Source organism: Tachysurus vachellii, chromosome 11 (genome assembly GCF_030014155.1).
Source record: "Tachysurus vachellii isolate PV-2020 chromosome 11, HZAU_Pvac_v1, whole genome shotgun sequence".
Lineage (NCBI taxonomy): Eukaryota > Metazoa > Chordata > Actinopteri > Siluriformes > Bagridae > Tachysurus > Tachysurus vachellii.
In genome coordinates this window covers 10,881,615-10,901,193 of record NC_083470.1, presented here as the reverse complement: position 1 = coordinate 10,901,193, position 19,579 = coordinate 10,881,615, and the positions used below count along the sequence as shown (strand labels likewise).

The 19,579-nt window shown below is 36.5% G+C and overlaps 2 protein-coding genes across 2 annotated transcripts in view; one reads left to right on the top strand and one right to left on the bottom strand.

Annotated features, from left to right (window-relative positions):
* The window catches only part of itpr3 (inositol 1,4,5-trisphosphate receptor, type 3), a 28,982-nt gene extending 16,818 nt beyond the window's left edge, over positions 1-12,164 (bottom strand). Inside the window, exons 1-20 of the mRNA XM_060882430.1 lie at positions 11,731-12,164; positions 10,371-10,441; positions 8,558-8,679; positions 8,330-8,416; positions 7,119-7,277; positions 6,840-6,938; positions 6,487-6,570; positions 6,148-6,294; positions 5,831-5,926; positions 5,686-5,730; positions 4,692-4,831; positions 4,466-4,565; positions 4,186-4,346; positions 3,258-3,399; positions 2,642-2,803; positions 2,068-2,240; positions 1,253-1,372; positions 926-1,108; positions 525-776; positions 116-260 (exon numbers count right to left, since the gene is read on the bottom strand). Coding sequence (XP_060738413.1) covers positions 116-260; positions 525-776; positions 926-1,108; positions 1,253-1,372; positions 2,068-2,240; positions 2,642-2,803; positions 3,258-3,399; positions 4,186-4,346; positions 4,466-4,565; positions 4,692-4,831; positions 5,686-5,730; positions 5,831-5,926; positions 6,148-6,294; positions 6,487-6,570; positions 6,840-6,938; positions 7,119-7,277; positions 8,330-8,416; positions 8,558-8,679; positions 10,371-10,441; positions 11,731-11,822 — 2,580 coding nt within the window. The 5' untranslated portion in view covers positions 11,823-12,164. The remainder of the gene's footprint in view (positions 1-115; positions 261-524; positions 777-925; positions 1,109-1,252; positions 1,373-2,067; positions 2,241-2,641; positions 2,804-3,257; positions 3,400-4,185; positions 4,347-4,465; positions 4,566-4,691; positions 4,832-5,685; positions 5,731-5,830; positions 5,927-6,147; positions 6,295-6,486; positions 6,571-6,839; positions 6,939-7,118; positions 7,278-8,329; positions 8,417-8,557; positions 8,680-10,370; positions 10,442-11,730) is intronic.
* A 3,401-nt stretch (positions 12,165-15,565) lies between these two features.
* Positions 15,566-19,285, top strand: gpr37l1b (G protein-coupled receptor 37 like 1b). Its single transcript, XM_060881405.1, has 2 exons — positions 15,566-16,423; positions 16,693-19,285. Exons 1-2 carry the CDS (start codon positions 15,740-15,742, stop codon positions 17,524-17,526), a joined length of 1,518 nt encoding a protein of 505 aa, XP_060737388.1. The 5' UTR covers positions 15,566-15,739; the 3' UTR covers positions 17,527-19,285.
* Positions 19,286-19,579: the final 294 nt, after the last annotated feature.

Sequence of the window (19,579 nt, the reverse complement as noted above, 5' to 3'; positions counted from 1 at the left end):
AGGACACAATATAAAAACATGAAAAACGTCAGAGACATTCAGTGTAACTATACAAATGAAACAATGTAGAATGTTAAAGTGACTACAGTAATAAAGAACTTTATCAGTGTTGTACCTCATATGTTAATTTATTTTTCTCTTCATCAGCAAAAGGCAAGACATCAACTAGAACATTGTTGAGGTACTCCTCCATAAAAGCCATCGTGTTTGCAAACTTGTTCTTCTTGTTGTCTCTTGAGTATTCCATATGAGCATCATAACTAGAAAAAAATGTGACCAAAAAAAAAAGGGCCAACAAATACTGTAAAAAAACAAACTCTACAAAGTGCCTACTTTCTCATTATTGTACAACTTCTTGAAACTATATGTGTTGTAAGTCACACACTAAAAGACTAAATGCAAATATTAATGGACAGTATATGGAATGAGAAAATACAGGTGGTGTCTGATTTAAAGTGCAACACTCATTTGTCAATAATCCAATCACAACAAATGATGTGGCAATGATGTGCATGTGATCGTACTCCTTGATGCTGATAGAGGTAGGGATCTCAGTCCAGAGCCGTGCATACTTCACAGGAGTCACAAGCTCCTGGGGGTCGCGGTCTACATGGGCATGCAGCATCAGTCTACAGAAAGATGCACGCAAGTCGTATGGAAGAGTTTCATCCATCATGCAGAGGAAAATCAGCTCCACATCCAGATACTTTGAGATCTCATCAATAGCCAGATACTGACGGTCTGAACACATCTGAGCATACAGCTTCAGCTGATATCTAGAGAAGAAAATGGTCAGGTCATACATTATTGTAAGCCATGGAATAAAATCGTGGGTAATCTGTATATACTGTATACTTGTACATTACAAGGCGTGAACATTATTTCTAAAGCAGTATTTCTCCCTTTTTCTTTCAGAATGGAATACCTGTAGTATGTCAGCACACTCTCATCATGTGTATTTCCTTGTCTCGCCTCGTGTGCAAGCGCCCGAATGCTTTTTGCATGAGTCTCGCTGGATTTGTCGATCCAGACCAACCATACCTCATTCTCCTCTGCATAGTCCTCTATATATTGAGTGGTGTGATGGCTCGGCTTAGCAGGGCGTCGTCTGCACACATATAGTTATGTGTTATAAATGTATGTGTTAATCAAATCAGCCAACAATCTACAGACTGATATAGTTATATTTGTATGATCTTCCAAAATAGAAACACTTGTTCATAACTTTTCAAAGACTGTTTAAGAAACTTACTCTGTTTTGATGAGAATATCCTGGTTTTTGGGATCTAGCACACACTTGCAGATCAGCTCCTGTGTCACCGGGATAGCAACATAATTCGATACACACAGGTCTGACAAGTAATCCAGAAACCTAGAGCATGATGTCATTGTTAGGTAGACCTCCACTGAACAGCCATTACATTAACTATGCCAAATTGTTCTGGTTCACTGAAATTTATTTATAAGAGTTTAGCATACAATTTTATATACACTTAGGGCAAAATAAAAAACACAAGAAAATTAAAATTATATCCTCTAAGATGAACTTTCATTATAAAAAGAAAAATGGCCAGATATCACAACTATTATTTGTATTTATACAGATGTGTTACTTAATCAAGATCACACAAGCAAGGCTGTTAGTCAGCTGGTAATCACAGCCAAAGTACAGCAGCCCAATGATAGTGTGATATTGCTTTTATACAACAGATCTATAAGAAATTAATATAAATTAACTGACATTTCAGGCACAAAAAGGCCATTTTTATTTTGCTACATCTATGAAAATAGTTTATGAAAACAGCTTATACTAAATAGGAGCAGTCATGGGACACTGCTTCTTATATCATTATACTGTTGTTTAATGGTCACTAACCTGATTTTTTTCCCCTTTTGCCAAAATTGTATTTTAGCCAGCTACCTTAAATGAATTCGAAACCCCTGCTTTAGCCTCTTCACATCTCATTTTAATTTTTTGCAGAGATTTTTTAACCCAGAAACAATGAGAAATATAGTAAACTTTCATCATCTTGGAGACCATGCAGATAGATGTTTCACAGCACTAACCTGGGCTCCCCGTTCCTGCGCACCAGGTTGACAAAGGTCTCAACTTCAGTTTTAGTGATGTGTTTCTCTAGTAGCTTGCGGTTGTTATGCAGCAGGGCTGTGATTGTGTCCTCAGCCAGAATGTCATAGCCGATCTGAGACTGCATCAACCCGAACTGCTTGGCTATATCCTCCTAATGACAGGAACAAAGAAAGAGGTTTTGGATTGATGTTCTTTAGTGCCACTTGATGTCATAAAAAGCAATGTTAAATGTAATAATAACTTAATTATAACTTAAAGTACATTTTTGTTAGAAATTGTGTATACTTGTTTATTGCATATTTCATCCTTAACCCGATTTGTAAATGCAAGGGCATTTACAAATTGACAAACACATAGCATTGTTTTGAGCGATGATTTAAGTGGTTAAGACTTTGGGTTGTTGATCAGAAGGTCAGGGTTCAAGCCCCAGCACTCAGCAAGGCTCAAAGCTGACGACAACCTCCTCAGTTGGGATATGAAAAGAAAATGTATTCAATAATCAATAATGTATATTTGGTGAAAATAAAGGATTCTAAGCCCTAATTCCATTACCTGATTTTTACGGTAATCCTCCTGGGAGTGGCGAAGTATTCTGTAGCACAACCGAAGCATGTACTGATATGGAGTATTCTTCTGATCAGCCAGTTCCTCCAACTTCAACAAAGGGGGTTCATCTCCTCTTTCTTTAAATGGAGTCTTAATTATCCCAAATATCTAAATGAAATAGAAAAACAACAACATCTGACCTAATGACGAATAGCAGGCATATGACTATAACTAAAATAACATCAGTACACTTATAGCATATATATCCAAAAAGCATTATCCTACTGTATATAATGGATAATTATATAGGGTAATGGTGTTTTGGAGCAAGTACTGCACACTACTAGTTAGCTCATCAACTATATGACATGCATTTAAAGACAAAAACCAAGTAAAAGACATTGTTGTGCTAATGTTCATAATAAGTAGTTTTTTTTCCCTTTTTCACACAAAATCTGCTTGTTCTAGTCACCTAGGCCACTGATTTATCCAGTTGCTTGGATGTGAGCTGTTCAAATTTGAATCATTTAAAAAATGAATTCTACAATGTCAGCAAACAAACTTTTAAGTACTCTCAGTAAACATTATGAGTCAAATGCTGCAGCAGTCAAAGACATAACACCTGTTTGATTATATGCTGCTCCCGCATTAGTTTCTGCCTCTCACGGTTGGCTTTGACCATCATCACATCCAGTACAGGCTGCCCAGTGTTCGACTGGTCCACCACAAAAAACACAAGGTCCTCCAGCAACTTAATGGCATATCTACACAATAAAACAATATACATTGGCTTGCAGATGTTTCTCTATATTTTTATGAGTGTACAGTGGATCAAATATGAATACATCCTTTACATACATTTTGATTGTGTCTGCTTTTATAAACCTGAGAACTTAAATTTCCTCATGTACCCAAGTACACACCTCCAAGAGCCAATAATTTGTAGAGGCACATTTGACAGTACAGTTACCAGTCTTTTTAGGTACAGTAGCTCTTAATAAAATTGGCACCCCTCAGCTTAGAGACTCCACTCCTCTTTGGAGAACTGTTTAAGCTGGGAGAGTTTATTTGGTTTGGCTGATGAACATCACACTACAGATTTTCGATTGGATTTAGGTCATGGCTTTTATCACTGTAGGCCACGCCAGACATTCACCTTGTTCCTAACAAACCATTTCATGGTAGCTTTGGACTTATGCTTGGAGTCACTGCACTGTTTCAGACCCATTTTCAAATCACTGCTAATATAATAAGAATTGTATACTTATCAAAACAGTTTATTGTAATTGTGTGGGTTTTTTTGTTGGTTTTTTTTAAATAATCGGTATTGTTAAAATTTCACTTTGACATTGTTAGTTGCTGTGTAGATTAAAAATAGATTAATTCTATTTTAATGACGGTTTATAAGTCAACTACATGTGAAAATAGTGAATATAGAGTGAAAATAAAGAGGGTCTATTCATTTTCTATCCACTGTAACTCAAGCTACTGTACATCTAGAAGAGCATGTCTCCAAATGCACTATAACAGTGAAATTGGTTTGTGTTTACCTTCTATCATTTGGACAGAGATATCCAGCATTCAGTTTCTCCACCACTGTGCACAACATAGCACTGGCATCATTAGCAAAGTCCAGATCTCGAATCTCCATGGTGGGCACAGAGACGATGGCAAATGCCTCTTTGTCCTCTTTAGTGGGACAAGTTCCTAACTATGAAGAGAGAAAAAGAAAGTATAAACAAAATTTACTTTACTTGTAGTAAATGTACTTAACTGGAAGAATTATAATGTATACATGGCAAGGATAAGTGAAATTGTAAACATTCTAACCATCAGGCGAATAGGCCTCTCTTCATCAATGTCAATAGGCACAGTTGTGCTCTGGATCCACGTATTTGTGCACAGATGTCGGAAACGTACATAGGAGTTTCTGTTAGGAGGTGAACAAAACATTTGGGCACACTGTTTAAAAGTGTTTTAAATAAAGACTTTAAGTCTGTATAATCATATACTATATGCAGGATTGTTATTTGTCCATACAGTAACAGAATAACACCTTGGGACATATGAGTCAGTCTTCTGCAACGTGGTGGGGTCCAGTTCAAATAGAGAGGCAATATCATTTCCATGAGGCACTGCAACCAGTTTATATTTAATCCATTCTCCCAAGCTCTTCTTGCTGTTGCGACTGGTGTCCTAAGGATGCACACACAAAAAACCTGAAATATTCACCTATTTTTATGATCATGGCCCAATTGCGAACAATTCCTAGTTTAATGTTTCCATTTAGTCTTGTTATTTTTATGCCCATTGTTGCAGGCAGTAACTGAAGCAAAAAATATGTAGTGGGAAAAGGGGTTGAATTAGAAATTATATATATTATTCTTGATTATAAAAATAGAAGTACTGCTGGGATATCCAATCAAAAACCTACAGTACTATTCTCATTCCCTTTATATCAGAGTGTCAACCAGCAGTTCGCTTAGTAATTCTCTAGGGTATGGACACCTGACCATCACAGGTGTAGGCTTTCCCATACCATTTCCAAAAAAGTTACAAACACAATTGTCTATAATGCATTTTATAAGCTTTAATAGGAACTAAAAGGCACCAACATGTTCCAGCATGACAGTGTCCCTGTGCAGAAAGCAAGGTCCATGAAGACAAAGTTTGCCAAGGTTGAAGAGAAAAAACTCTAACAGTTGGAACACAAACTATCCTCTTCCCCTTACAGCAGTACTCAGCCTAACTAATGTTCATGTGGCTGAATGGGCACAGCCACTTTCCAAAAACTAGTGGAAAAGCTTCTCTTCCTCTCATATCCATATTGTGTATATAGTGTATAGCAAAGACAGCAGAATTTAAGCATGCCTTTACAATAGTTTCAGAAGGAACTGTATAATAATGTAGGATGACTTTAATAATAATATATAGCCACAAAACCAGTTGTATGAAAATATACAATAGACTTTTTTAAGCCTATGCTAGAAATAGAATAAACCATAGCACTGGATGTAAAAAAGGGGCAAGGGGCAACTGCAAGTGCCTACCACTGGTTGTACTTCATGGATGTCCCCTTTGTAGCCTGGGTTTTCCTAAAAAAAAAAAAAACAATTTAAGAAGCTACTGATAAAGCCATTTGTCTTTATAAAATGAATTCACATTTCCTTTTGCATTTTAAATGAATTATTTTACCTCTGCTGCAAGATACTGTCCTGTGGCCAGATGTTTGAAACGGTAGAGACTGTTCCAGTGTCCCGCTCCTCCTCGACATGGGTCATGATGTACAACCTATGCAAAGGAATTCACAAGCATGAAAAAAAACTTAAAGCGATAATAATCATAAAATAAATTGTGAAAGAAAATCTGATAGTTTAATGCATGTGTTAAAGTAAGTACATATTTGCAGGAATTGTAAACACCATTGAACCTGTACTTATTATTTTTGTAACCATTAAGAGCAACTTTAACACTAAATTAGTGCATCTTATTTGTATAATCTCTTGCTATACCTCCACTTCCCATAATGCATTAGAACTGGTGGCTGAAGTTGCTGACTGACGTAGTGTTGTCCGCAGAAAGACATGCAGCTTGCCCTTGTAGTCATCACAGGTCAAAAACTTCTCTTGCTCAGCATGGAAAAGTCGGACTACATCGCCCTACGCCAGATAAGAAGGAAAATTCTGACTCTACATTATGCATTACTGAAAGAATATGATAATAATGTGTACACAAAGGTGAAAACAAAAGCTGGGATCACATAAATTTCTCTCCAAACATTCAAAAGAAGCATCTGATCACTGATTGAAAGACATCTGTACAGACAGGAAGGAGGACTAGTGTCAACTTACTCCTTTAAGAACTTCATCTCTGTGGTCATTGTACATCATGAAGAGGCTGATCTTCCAGCTCGTGTTGCCATTTACAGAGTTGATCTGTAGGTGGCAGACACACACTTACTTGTATGTAGACATTTACTGTAGGTGAATCATCAATTTTTCTGTTTGATCCCTAAACATTCTCCTGTTATTACATTTGAATTTAAAACATGAGCAGTTTTAGCTTTGTATTTGTTAACTCCTACGACACCATCCGCAAATGCAGACACTCATTCGTCACTCTTAAAGTAATCATAAAATGTTATGTTTTAAAATGAATATCAGGAATTCATAAAAGGGATTCATATAAAAACAAGGAGACAAACCTCTTTGCATCCAGAGTGGTCAAGGAGCTCATAGTTGCTGGCATGCAGAGGCTGTCCAGCATTAACTGAGTTCAGAATGACCTTGTCACCAACCACCACCTGAGGATTTCAATTTCACTCATTTAACCATGCAGGATTTCTCTTATCACTGAACATAGAACTAGGCATATACTAATGAATTCAGATGTCACTTTTTTACAAGGTAGTATTTGCATTATTTTTTTTTTTGTTTGTGTATGTGTGTATGTGTGTGTGTATGTGTGTGTTAAAGTCAATTACATTGTCTCCGTTGGCCCTGAGCTTCCAGAAAGGCTGGATTAACAGCCAGGCTCCTTCATTGCCTGTACTATCCAGACTGACCCTCATGGCGTTTTTCTCCAGAAGAGCAGGCAGGCGCTTGTTAACTGTCAGATACTTATTGCTCTTCATGTGCAATAGCTAATAAATAACATAAAATAGTCACAAAAAAGTACAGAAGCAGTGTGGAAAAGCACTGAACTGAAACCTACAGATATTCGTCAATTCATATCATTCAAGTCACCTTAGCAACCAACCTTCTGTGGTACTGTCTCTCTAGTTAGAGAATTTGAATCAACAGATAAACCAGTGACACTCTGAATCATGTATCATTTTAATTCTCCTGTTAAATTATAGATCATTAACTCAGACATGATGTGCATTACAAAGGTTTTTAGAGGAAATTCCTCATATAGAACCTTAACTGTGTCATGAGACTTACTATGATACTGTAAATGAATATCCATAATTTTTTCCTTAACAGACCTACTTTCTTTCTAAAATCAAAGTTATTAAATTCTATACCTCGCCCAGCTGTGGCAAGCATGTGAAATACACTTTCATAGCTAAGCTGAAGCTATTTTTACAACAGCCCTAATGGCAAATTTTCTTTAAACGCGGTAGGAACGTTTTTTAAGACACTTGTGCTATATCAGGGAAAAGTCCTGTTTCCTATACTGTAAGCATAGCTGCTCATATCAGTAACAGTCTTGACTAACACTAAGGAAATGGCCCACCATTTTATTGCGCTCTTAAGTATAAAGACTTTGGTTGTGTGTTTAGGGCAGAAAATGTTATCTCATTCACTCTCCACTTTTTTCATTTTACAAACCGCATGCTATGTTTCCCACCCAAGTCTTTTAAGCACTGGCCATTTAAAACCGACAATCTTTTGTTTACAGATACAATGGTGGAAAAGATTACATAACACTTTTTAAGTTCTGAATTGTAAGATTGTCATGCTAACAAATGGTGCTTTAACAGGTTTATAGATGAGTGTGGTTTTCTTTTTAGGTGTTACAGCTTTCAGCAACCTTGCTAAAAAATTAGTTTTTTTCAAACACCCATTGAGGCACCTAAAACAGTGTGTATAGTTATAAAAAAAAGAAATATAATATTCATAGTTCTGTGGACTGATATTATTATCATTATTGATATCAGCACAATTTTAAGAAATCACACAGTGAACCTACCTGAATAACGCTGCCATACTTAACTACATCACCGTGGACCTTTTTATTCTCTGCGTCATTCTGCTTCTGTTCCAAATTGGATGCATGCTGAAATGAAAAAATAAATATGTACGTAATTATAAATATTAAACAGTTCTGGATCTAACATTTATTCACTGTTGCATTCTAAATTGACATTAAAAATATCACACAGACTTAATATAATAATAGTGTACATATTAGTCTCACCTGCAGTTTTTGAAGAAGTACAAGATCTGCGATCTTGTCTTTCTCATGTTTGGCCTGTTTTGTTTTCCAGTACTGCTTCTGGGCAGAATAGCGGTTCATTGGATAAATCTTGAACAAGCAGTCTGTCAAAAAAAATGAAAGAATTTTCCAGTTTTCACTACAACATTTTAACTGGGCATCAAATATTATCTGAGGTCAAATGTGACCTTTTATCACAATGTCCCTAGTCTTCTAAACATCGCAAACTTTTATTGTTAGAAATGTAATGTTCAATCTTAATTAGTACTAATAATAATAATAATAATAAATTGGAGAAATAACTTTTACCGAAATAAGTGCAGACACAATTACATTAGACAATAAGAGATACTGTATGTACAGAAAAAAGGCTAGTGGCCTAGTTCATGATTATCAATATAAACCATCTCACAAGCACATAAGACATACTGAAAAGAGTCGCTTGAAAGTTTGTGAACCTTTCGAAATTCCTATATTTCTGCATAAATACGACCCAAAGTCCTAAAAGTAAACAAAGTGAACCCAATCAATCAAATGAGCCAACAATATTATCTAATTATTGAGAAAAATGATCCAGTATTACATATATGTGACTTGAAAAGTATGTGAACCTTTGCTTTCAGTATCTGTTGTGAGCCCTTGTGCAGCAATAACTGTAAGTAAAGTTTCTGGTAACTTTTGATCAGTCCTGCACAACAGCCTTTATAAGAATTTTATTCCATTCCTCAGTACAGAAGAGCTTCAACACTCAGATTTTAATGGGTATCCTTACATGAACCGCTTGCTTCAGTTCCTTCCACAATTTTTCTTTTGGATTAAAGTCAAAACTATGACTTGTCAATTCTAAAACATTATCTTTGCAACTCTTTAATCATTATTTGGTAGACAGACTTGGGTGCTTGTGCTTGTTGTCTTGGTGTATGGCCCATTATTTTCAATCTTTACAATTGTATCAATGATAGAAGATAATCTGCCAGATCATCAACGTAAAGTTTGATGGCAGTGACATTAATAATGAAAGTTGACATTAGGAAATATCAAACCTACAACAGAGCCTATGGATGTAATGTATGGATGATCTAGGGGTTGTGGATGAAGAGTTTAATCAGGAACCATAGCTGATATATTGTGTCTGTGAATTGTATGCAATAAAATGTGGTGTTGTCTGTCGCTCTTTTTTATTTACCACTGAAATAAATTAACTTTGTTTTCATTCACTTATTTGAAAAGGAATATTAAGGTAGGTCTTTTAATGTGCTTTTAATCATTCTTGCCATGAGTAAAAATAATTCACATGTCCTTCATTATGGCATGTTTTAAATTCCTAGAATATTTATGCACACAAAGAATGTGGCATGGTAACTGCACATATACTACTAAACAGGCAATGCTAGACTGTTTATAAAGAAGCTAATAAGCACAATAAATAGATAAGGGTGTAAACTAATTTGAAATAAACAGGATAATTAATATGCACAGGCCAGAGCATTCTGTATTGTGACACAAAATCTTTTGTGTCACAAAATCGTTGCTGTATGGCTGACTATACTGTGTTTTTATACATACTGTAAAGAGACTCAGCAGCGGTTAGAGGTTCAGGCGTTTGGTTTAGACCGCTGCATAGCTTATCCATTTAGCACTAAAGAACTAGCAGTAAAGGAAATGCAGGCTGTCTGAGAACACGACCACAGCTATGTGAGATGTTTTTTTTTGCATTTGCATTTGTTTTCATACAGTAGTAAAAAGCAACAAACTATAAGTAATAAGCAGCAGTAAATGAAATATCCTAAAATACCTCTAAACTTCTTGGGAGGGTTATCCAGGTCTCCACCTGCTGGTTCCACAACACAGCGGTCATCTACCAACCTGTGCATGCAAAATACAAGAATCACCTGATCGTTTCTGTACAACACCAATTTAAATAACCAGGGGAGCAGAGAGATTATTGATGTTTACTTCTAAATAATATTTCTGTTTTATCCTGTTGTAGCTATAATAAATTACCCGTATGTGCATGCACTGAAACTGATTTGCAGTCTGCATTATATAACTATCAGATTAAAAAAGGTCTATAACTGTTAAAAACTACAAAAATGAATGATGTTCATGTTGAGTGGTTGGATAAAGGCTGGTCTCTGCTAGAAAGAGACTCACTAATTATGAAATGATTGGCTGATTGTAAGTTATTTTCTCTTTCAGCTAGTTTGTTCAAAATCAACAAAGGCATTTCCCCTTGAGCACAGGATAACAGAAAGGTCTGAACATAAAGAAGGGAAAGGTACTGGATTATAGCCAACTATGTTCTTTTCAGTCCTCAAGTCCTTTTTTTTTTGGGTGGGGGGCTTTAAAGGCATCTGAATGGAAAGTTAATTCAATATTGTTGTAAATAACCTGACATTGCTATCCACATTAAACAGATGTTAGTCTGTACTAAGAACAATATACTGTAATGGATTAATGCCAATTTGCTTCTTATTGGACAATGGTTGTGTACAAGCCATTTCTGATAAAGAAAACCCTGTTGTAAACTAGCTTCTACAATCTTCAATCTTGAACTCAGAAATACTGTGAAATGTTAGGGCTAGATTCTGCATAAGAGGTAGCTAACAACCCATTTGTGATGTTTGCAGTTTTAATTCTTTTTCCACTTTTGACATATTTATCAATAATTAATAGTTTTCGTAAAATGTGTATTACTACATATATAAACACGCGTATTAATGTGTTATGTGCTCTAATCTAAATCGAAGCTTTAGTTTCAGGAAATCTGCAGACTAGTAGAGTATTCCACACCAAGAAAAGAGACAACTGGTCAAATATAGCACTGATACACAAAGCAGCAGCAGCTTGAATTCATCCTATATGGTGAAATTTTAGATGAACACTACAACAGCCCTTAGCCTTCAAAAAAAGTCAGTAGGGAACCTTTATTTTCTAAGAACAGGATGACAGTGGCTGATAATTAAGTTAGGCATAGATAAAGAAAGAAAGAAAGAAAGAAAGAAAGAAAGAAAGAAAGAAAGAAAGAAAGAAAGAAAGAAAGAAAGAAAAGAAAAGAAAGAAAGAAAGAAAGAAAGAAAGAAAGAAAGAAAGAAAGAAAGAAAGAAAGAAAGAAAGAAAGAAAGAAACAGGTAGTAAAGGCAGAAGTCACTTACCCCAGGGTGCTTATAAAGCCATTAACCGTGCCTTCTGCATAGAGAGACACAATGTCCCCTATGTGAAGGAAACTTGACATAGAATCCGACATTGTTTTAGTGTTAGAAAAGCATTGCACTCTTTAAAAAAATAAATAAATAAACAAAACTAATAAACTGTGGTCCTGCTGCTGTAATTTCTTGTATCACTCGACACAGTCTTTGGGTCTTAAACCTCTTCCTGATACAGTAGGGTCTCGCGTGATCTGTCCAAGACAAGTGTACACATCCATTCCTCCAAGTTTTATCTCACAAAAACTAAACTGAAGGAAACATAACTGTTGGGAAACGGGTAGAATCCACGTCAGGAATAAAGTCTGCCAGGAAAGGAAGAAAGAAAGTACTCAAAGAAACTCAGTGCTGTTGGTACTCCGCCTTCAGGAGCTCAACCAGGAAGCAAGTGCAAGTCAATACACGCTAAATGCGCACATTTGGGGGCGGGAGGTGAGAGGGCGCACAAAAATGGATGTGACCACGAAGTCTACTCAAATGCATCATTTCGAGTTTTGTAATGAAATGCCCTGATCTTATATGCCACACTGACATGGACACGGTAGTTCTGTTATCAGAAAGGAGCTCATAAATCAGTTACAGAAGCATATTGTGAAATCGAAACAGATTAAAAAACGTGCATGTGATCAATAATAGCTGATATTTCTAGATGTATACCTGCACAGTGGACCAGCTTGGTAGGGCTGAGAAAATATGTCTAATAAAGTTTTAAGTAAGAATACACAATGATACACTCGTCCTCGTGCCACACGCTGTTTCAATGGTGGTCCCTTTCTATTTACTGTATAAGCTTAGTGAAGGTAGATGATTTGCAGTTTTAACATGATTTTGAATAGTTATGTTAGGTCACACTTCGTTTTATCGGAGTGAATTATAAGGTCACAGTCTGAAGGAAGCCAGTGCCATACACAATCTATTATTCTCGACTTCCTCTTAAACTCTGTAATATAAAGTTCAAACCAACTATAGAACCACACACAGTGAATTGGGTCAGCATGGAGCATTTCCCTGACCTTAAAATGCCCTTTATAGTTTCATAGTATGCATTGTGCACAGTACATGCAGAAAGTTAAGGTTTCTCTGCAGGTTGGGTCAACTCAAGTTGTGGTTATTCACAAAAGGTTTCTTTGGTTCACAGCTAAGTGGGTGGTGGCATAGATTGTCAAACTGCGGTGTATATGCTTGAAAACAAGGTCACCTGAAACATCTACATTTAATGTTGTTTATTTGGTGTCAGTTAGTTTATTTTATAATAGAGTTTTTCTAAAGGCCATCAAGGTGCATGCACAAACAGTACAGAATGTTAACATGCAAAAAAACAACAACAATCAATTAATATAATCAAATCTATATGTTCCATATAGTTAAGAAAACTGAAGGTTTAAATGCAAAATGTCACCTGTGTCCTGAGTCCTGCCTCAAATCCACCTGAGTTTTAATATATTCAAATAATTTGTCAAGCAAATTCATAGGCAAAACAAGTTGCCAAGCCTAGAGGGTAGTGATTTAAAAGCAAGGTTTATGTAAGGTCTGCGCTTTGTGGTTTACAGTAGAATAACCATGAGCTCAAAAGCTTTATTACTGCCAGCACTGTTCCTGCTTGTGGTTCTGTTATCTCATATATTATCTTTTACTTCTAGCCACAACCTAAAATCATGGTTGATAGATCCCTGGCCTATGTTATGAGCCCACCTGAACTCCAGTGCCTGGTGGACTGATTGGATTACAGTCTAAAGGAGCATTCATAGATCTCTACTGAGAATGTTCTAGGCCCCTCAAGATGAGTTCCATCAATGACACCCTCATCACCCAGCTCCAAGTAGCCAATATCTGCACTTGCAACCTGCTCTTACTCAGCCAATATTATGCTTTTGATTTCTTTGGTCATCTGCCAAGATTCACTTCTAGCATATCTAAATACCATTTAGTTAATTTAATGTCATAATAAACAGATTATAGTGATTTTTTTGTACTACCTAAGCCTTTTCACGGGTGCTCTGCACCAGTAAAATTTAGGAAAAACTGGTTTAGACTTTATAACATCACATATCAATTGGCACTGAGAGAGATGTCTGAGATTATGGCACCTGTTGAAATATTACTGTTTACAACTTTTCACACCATAGTCATTAAAATTATCTGTGATAAAATATTATACTAAGCAGAGAAACAGAGTGGAAAGAAAGAAAGAAAGAAAGAAAGAAAGAAAGAAAGAAAGAAAGAAAGAAAGAAAGAAAGAAAGAGCAATTAACTAGTGATTAGATTAGATGCTATCAGGAAACACAATACTTAAAAGTGTTTTCTTGCGTGTGTGTGTGTGTGTGTGTGTGTGTGTGTGTGTGTGTGTGTGTATGTTTAGTGTATGTTTAGTGTATGTTTAGTGTATGTTTAGTGTATGTGTGCAGGATCTAAAGATCCTCCAGCTTTTACCTTTATACATACAGGAAAGTATCTTTATTGACATAACCAGATAGCAGAATGGGCCCTGCCCTCTTACTAAACAGTAGTTTTGGCAGATGCCTTAGCTCTAGTCTTAAGATTGGCAATATTCTGTTAATCATCTAGTATGTGGATTAAAATATTACTTACTTATCCCCATACTGTTGACTGGAAACAAGCCTAATGAGTGCTGTAATTATTTGTCCAATGAAATAGTCAGTCTCTTACTACAGGTGTGAAAAGTGTGCCCTTGTTATACAGTACTACTGTTTCATAAACTCTAATGGTTGTAAAAATGTCTGTAATGCTGCTGCATATATTGTACCTAAACCTTAAGATGACATCTTAGGAATGGTTTAATTCTAAAAATAATTGAATGTACATAAAATTGTTGAATTAGATTGTTGAATTTGAATTGAGTTAATCTCTCTCTCTCTCTCTCTCTCTCTCTCTCTCTCTCTCTCTCTCTCTCTGTGTGTGTGTGTGTGTTTGTGTGTGTGGTTATTGAAAGACAAATGCTAAATTAATAATTTACTATCACAAATTGGTATAAGGGTATAAGATAAGGGGCTATTATGCAGTGATTAAATAATGTACATTAAACGCTATAAATATCGTGTAACCTATGTTACAAATTTCAAATCGCAGGTTAATAATGTTGGCAGGTACAGTGTTGACACTGACTTAGCAAACACACCAAGACATTTACATAAACCTATGTGCTTTAGCCTTCTTTAATATTTAATGTGCTTTATTGCTACAGACCATTGTAAACATTTTGTTTATGTAGTCGTGCAGGCTAGTTAAATAAATGATCAGAACATGAAACATATATTACAGTATAACAATTGTTCACAAAAAAGTCGTTCAAAAGACGGTAGTTGTTTTAGGTTTGCAGCTACTTTTACTTTCTGCCAAAATCTAAACATTTGGAAACAACCCACTGGCTAATATTATTGCCCAAGTCTATATGTAAATGATAGAATTTATTAGGATGCAGACACTGTCCTCTTCTGACAAATCGCAGCAACTACAATTCAGAAGATTTATGAGATATATATTTATATCTTATATAAGAAATAATTAATTGCAAATGGATCGCCTGCTTAAAAGTGATGTATAAAATGTTTCTAACCATCAAATGACCAATCAAGTATTAAATCAATATTAAATAATCAGTTTTGTTACTACCATTTCCAGGTACATACAAAAACCTAAGGCAGATGTAACCCCTTCACCAGCAGAGGGCGCTATTCCGCTGATTCGTAGCGACAGAAAGGGGGAGTGGAGTCGTTTCTCTGCCAAACACTAATGAAAAAGACCAGCCTTCTGTGGATGTGCAAAGAGAGCTGAGGTCTGGGAGACAACACTGCAGAAGCCATATGGTCTCTGGCATGAAGGATCTCAGGCTTTGGTTACATTGGGTCTACATTTTGCCCTTTATTTTAAACTCATTGCTTTCAGTGTGAACTGCAATCACCTAGTTTGGAAAGTAGTTGAACCGTGTTTTTTTTTAAAGATGGATCAGGGAAGTTTGAGAGTAATTTATTCACTGACCCTGGTTATGTTTTTAGGTGTCTGTGCTTCTGGAGCAAAACACAAGGAGAAGAGTGGAACAACTCCATGGAACCTGCAAGAAGATCAAGAGCTTTTTGCTCAAAAAAAGATTTTTGAGGATGCAGTAGTTAGTAACTTCGATCAAGATGAATACCATGCGGCGATGACAAAAGTAGAATATATGGAGGATGCAGATGGAGGTTCTGTGCACACACCATCTGAGGAGTTTTCTGGAACTCACCCAACTCCAACACCTCAGTCAGACCTACCCAATATGAGTGTGACATCTAGTGAAGACAAAGATGGCAGCACTGGGGGAACCCTCACTAAAAACAATGACACGGAGCAAGACTTCACAAGGATCTACAACCCTCTGTTCCCAGTGACAAACAGCTCCTACAGTGCCTATGGGATTTTGTTTCTGGCCCTTGTTGTGTTTGCTGTAGGGATTGTGGGTAATCTGGCAGTCATGTGCATTGTTTGGCATAACTACTTCATGAGAAGTGCTTGGAACTACATCCTGGCCAGTTTGGCTTTCTGGGACTTCCTTGTCCTGTGTTTCTGCCTGCCTGTGGTGGTGTTTAATGAACTCACTCACAAACGGCTTCTGGGAGATTTTTCTTGCAGGGTTGTACCCTACATGGAGGTGGGTCCCAGATTAGGAATAATGAAAAATTAAAGAATATTTAGATTGTAAAAAATATGATTAAAAGACATGTACTTTTTTTTTTACCATGTAATGTTTGAGAGAAATGCATATAAAAATATATAGAAAAGAGAATACAAATTATTGGTCCATCACAATTTATTTTTTAACCTTCATTGCTTTATTCCAAACAAAAGGCCTAAAAAAATGTATTGTTGTAAGTAGGATATTGACATCTCATCTGTTAACCTCTCTATGTACATATGCAGGTGACCTCACTAGGCGTGACATCCTTTAGTCTGTGTGCACTTGGTATCGACCGTTTTCATGCAGCCACCAGCTCCCTCCCAAAGGTCCGGCGGCTGGAGCGTTGCCAGTCTATCCTGGCCAAACTGTCTGTAGTGTGGGTCGGTTCCATGGTCCTAGCAGCACCAGAGCTACTTATATGGCAGCTACAGCAAGTCCAATCCCCTTCTCTGGGTGTCCAGGTGGATGTCTGCATCATGAGTCCATACCCAAACCTCCCAGAGTCCATTTACTCCCTGATCATCAACTACTATGACACTCGCATCTGGTGGTACTTCGGTTGTTACTTCTGCCTGCCTGTGGTCTTCACCTTGCTCTGCCAGCTGGCCACCTGCCATGTTTCCGGCGATAGCGGAAGCTCTGGCAAGCGGGCCGAAGATCGCTCTCCGTCCACAAAACAGAAACTACAGCATGCACAGCAGATTGAACGACAACTGAACTGCACTGTCATGGCACTGGCCGTGGTTTATGGGGTATGTGCGCTGCCTGAGAATGTATGCAACCTTACACTGTCATATACTTCCATACAGCCATCCAAGGATGTTTTGGCTCTCCTCAATCTGATAAATCAGTTTTTCCTGTTCTTTAAGTCATCTGTGACACCAGTGCTTTTGCTGTGTCTGTGTAAGACTCTGGGCCAGGCCTTTATGGACTGCTGTTGCTGCTGCTGTGAGGAATGCAAACCTAGTAGCTCCTCTTCTTCCCAAAACATTGCTGAAAGCAAGCATGAGGTGTCCACATCTATTTTCTTTGACAAAGCCAAGGACAGCACAACCATTTTGTCTATTGGCAGCTGAATCATCAGACGTGAAATAAGGTTACAAGATGAAATTAATTATATCTCACATCCACTTTCATCACATCAGTTATTAGTGACTATGACTTTTTTCCATGCTCACTGTCTGATGGGAAAATTCACCAAGAAGTTGTCCTGTTGCTGCTCTGAATCTTCTTTTAAAAGGAGGAAGAATTCGAAATGTGTAAAAGGTCGACATAAGTGTGAAGTTCAGGCAGAACACACTTCAAACACAAATTTAGTTTTCTAGGTTCACTAATCAAACCATACTGTCATAAAATCTGTAATATTCTTGCAAGAAAGGTTTTGGGGTTTGTACTTTAAATCATTAACACCTTCTGTCAGCAGGATATCATGTCAAGTCTCTTCAGACTGTATGGCCTGTTTTTCAGCTTTGTATAAAATTGTGACTTTTATTAGTAGGTCTATATTTTGTGATGATATGCAACATTTTCTAGATACCTGACCAGTGATGAATAATTCATATAAAATAAAAATAACTATTCAGATAGGTATATATTTTCAACATACTCATTTTTGGAGATGTAGAGTTGTTTATGTAACATATAATGCTGGTTAATAATTGATGGCATAGTTTTGTTTTTACATAACAGCTTGGCTAGAATACATGTTCTTAATTGTTATACAATATTTTACATGCACTGAATTGTTTTATTAGTTTGTAAATAAACTCAAGAGGCAAAAAAAAAAACCTGAAAGTACTGGCAGCATTCTAAAGTTTTTTTGTTTTTTTTTTTCATTTTAATTTTTAATTCAATTTTTTAAAAATTGAAAGTGTCCAATGGAGTTAATTACACAGATTGACCCACCATCTATGAATTTATTTATTTTTTTTATTTCAGTGTATAAAATGTAGTCAAGTGTGCAACAGAATGTGTAACTAGCAGGAGTTTGTTCAGAAATTTTGCATGTCTGCTGACGAGTTTTTTCTGCAAAGGCTTGGTTGGTTTCTTCTTTCCCATGAGGTTTTCATTGTTCTGAAAAGAAGATAGAGGCTTTCACTGAATATCAATGCCCAGACTACAGCTGAGTTGCCAAGAGACCACCAAAAATTCACATGCGCTCCAGACTGGCCAATAGTGCACACAATACCCTTGGGTTTTCCCACCTTTCTTCGTTGTCACAGGAACCAGAGCTCATCTGTTAATAGCATGATGTTTGTATGCTTTCATGTTCGACTGTTAAATACTTTAAACAAGCAGTTTTATAGACTATGTCACTACAAACCAGCAAAATAACTACAGGGCTGTAGATTATTCTGTTATACTACTACATGTGTAATAGTATAGAAAGTGCCTAACTGTCCAGGAAAAGAACTATTTGTTACAGTGAGTGACATGTCTGTTCCTGTAAAAAGGTTTTGTAGAGGTTGACCTGTTCAAACACGTAGCTTTGGCCTGTGTTCAGTAGCTGTCAGGGATTGGGAAGACAAAAAAGAGAATGAGCAGCCTCATTAGAGAGTTGGAGCTTTAAGGATGGCGCTTTGTTGGCACTACTGACTGAGAAGGAACAGACTAATCTCTGTTCCCTGTAATGAAACTAGAGTCCAAATCAGAAAACCGTTTCTAACATCCTGAACAAAAGAAGAAGAAGAATAACAATTAGAATGATGATGATATTTGACTAATTACAGTACTGCTGTTACACTTAAAAAAGGTTCAATCTAGTCATTTCAGAATAGTAATGAAATGTAGTCAATATTATGAAATCACACAAATCATGTAATGGTCTTACATTAATAAAAAACCCTGTTATCATATTAAGAATATTTGTATTCATATGGTGAGCAAAACGTTGATTAACTTAAAAAAGTTCAATCTTGCACACTGAAGCTTGCAAACAGAGTGTTTTCCTTTCAAAAAAGGTACCAGCTAGAACCCATTTAGAAAGATTTTACAATAGTAATAAAAATATAGTCAAAAGTATGAAATCACACAGAACTTTTAATGGTCTTCTTTAAAAACATTCCAACAAATTGTTTTCATTTCAGAACTAGAAACCTGTCCAAAATCTATGATCCTATGAGCTCTTTT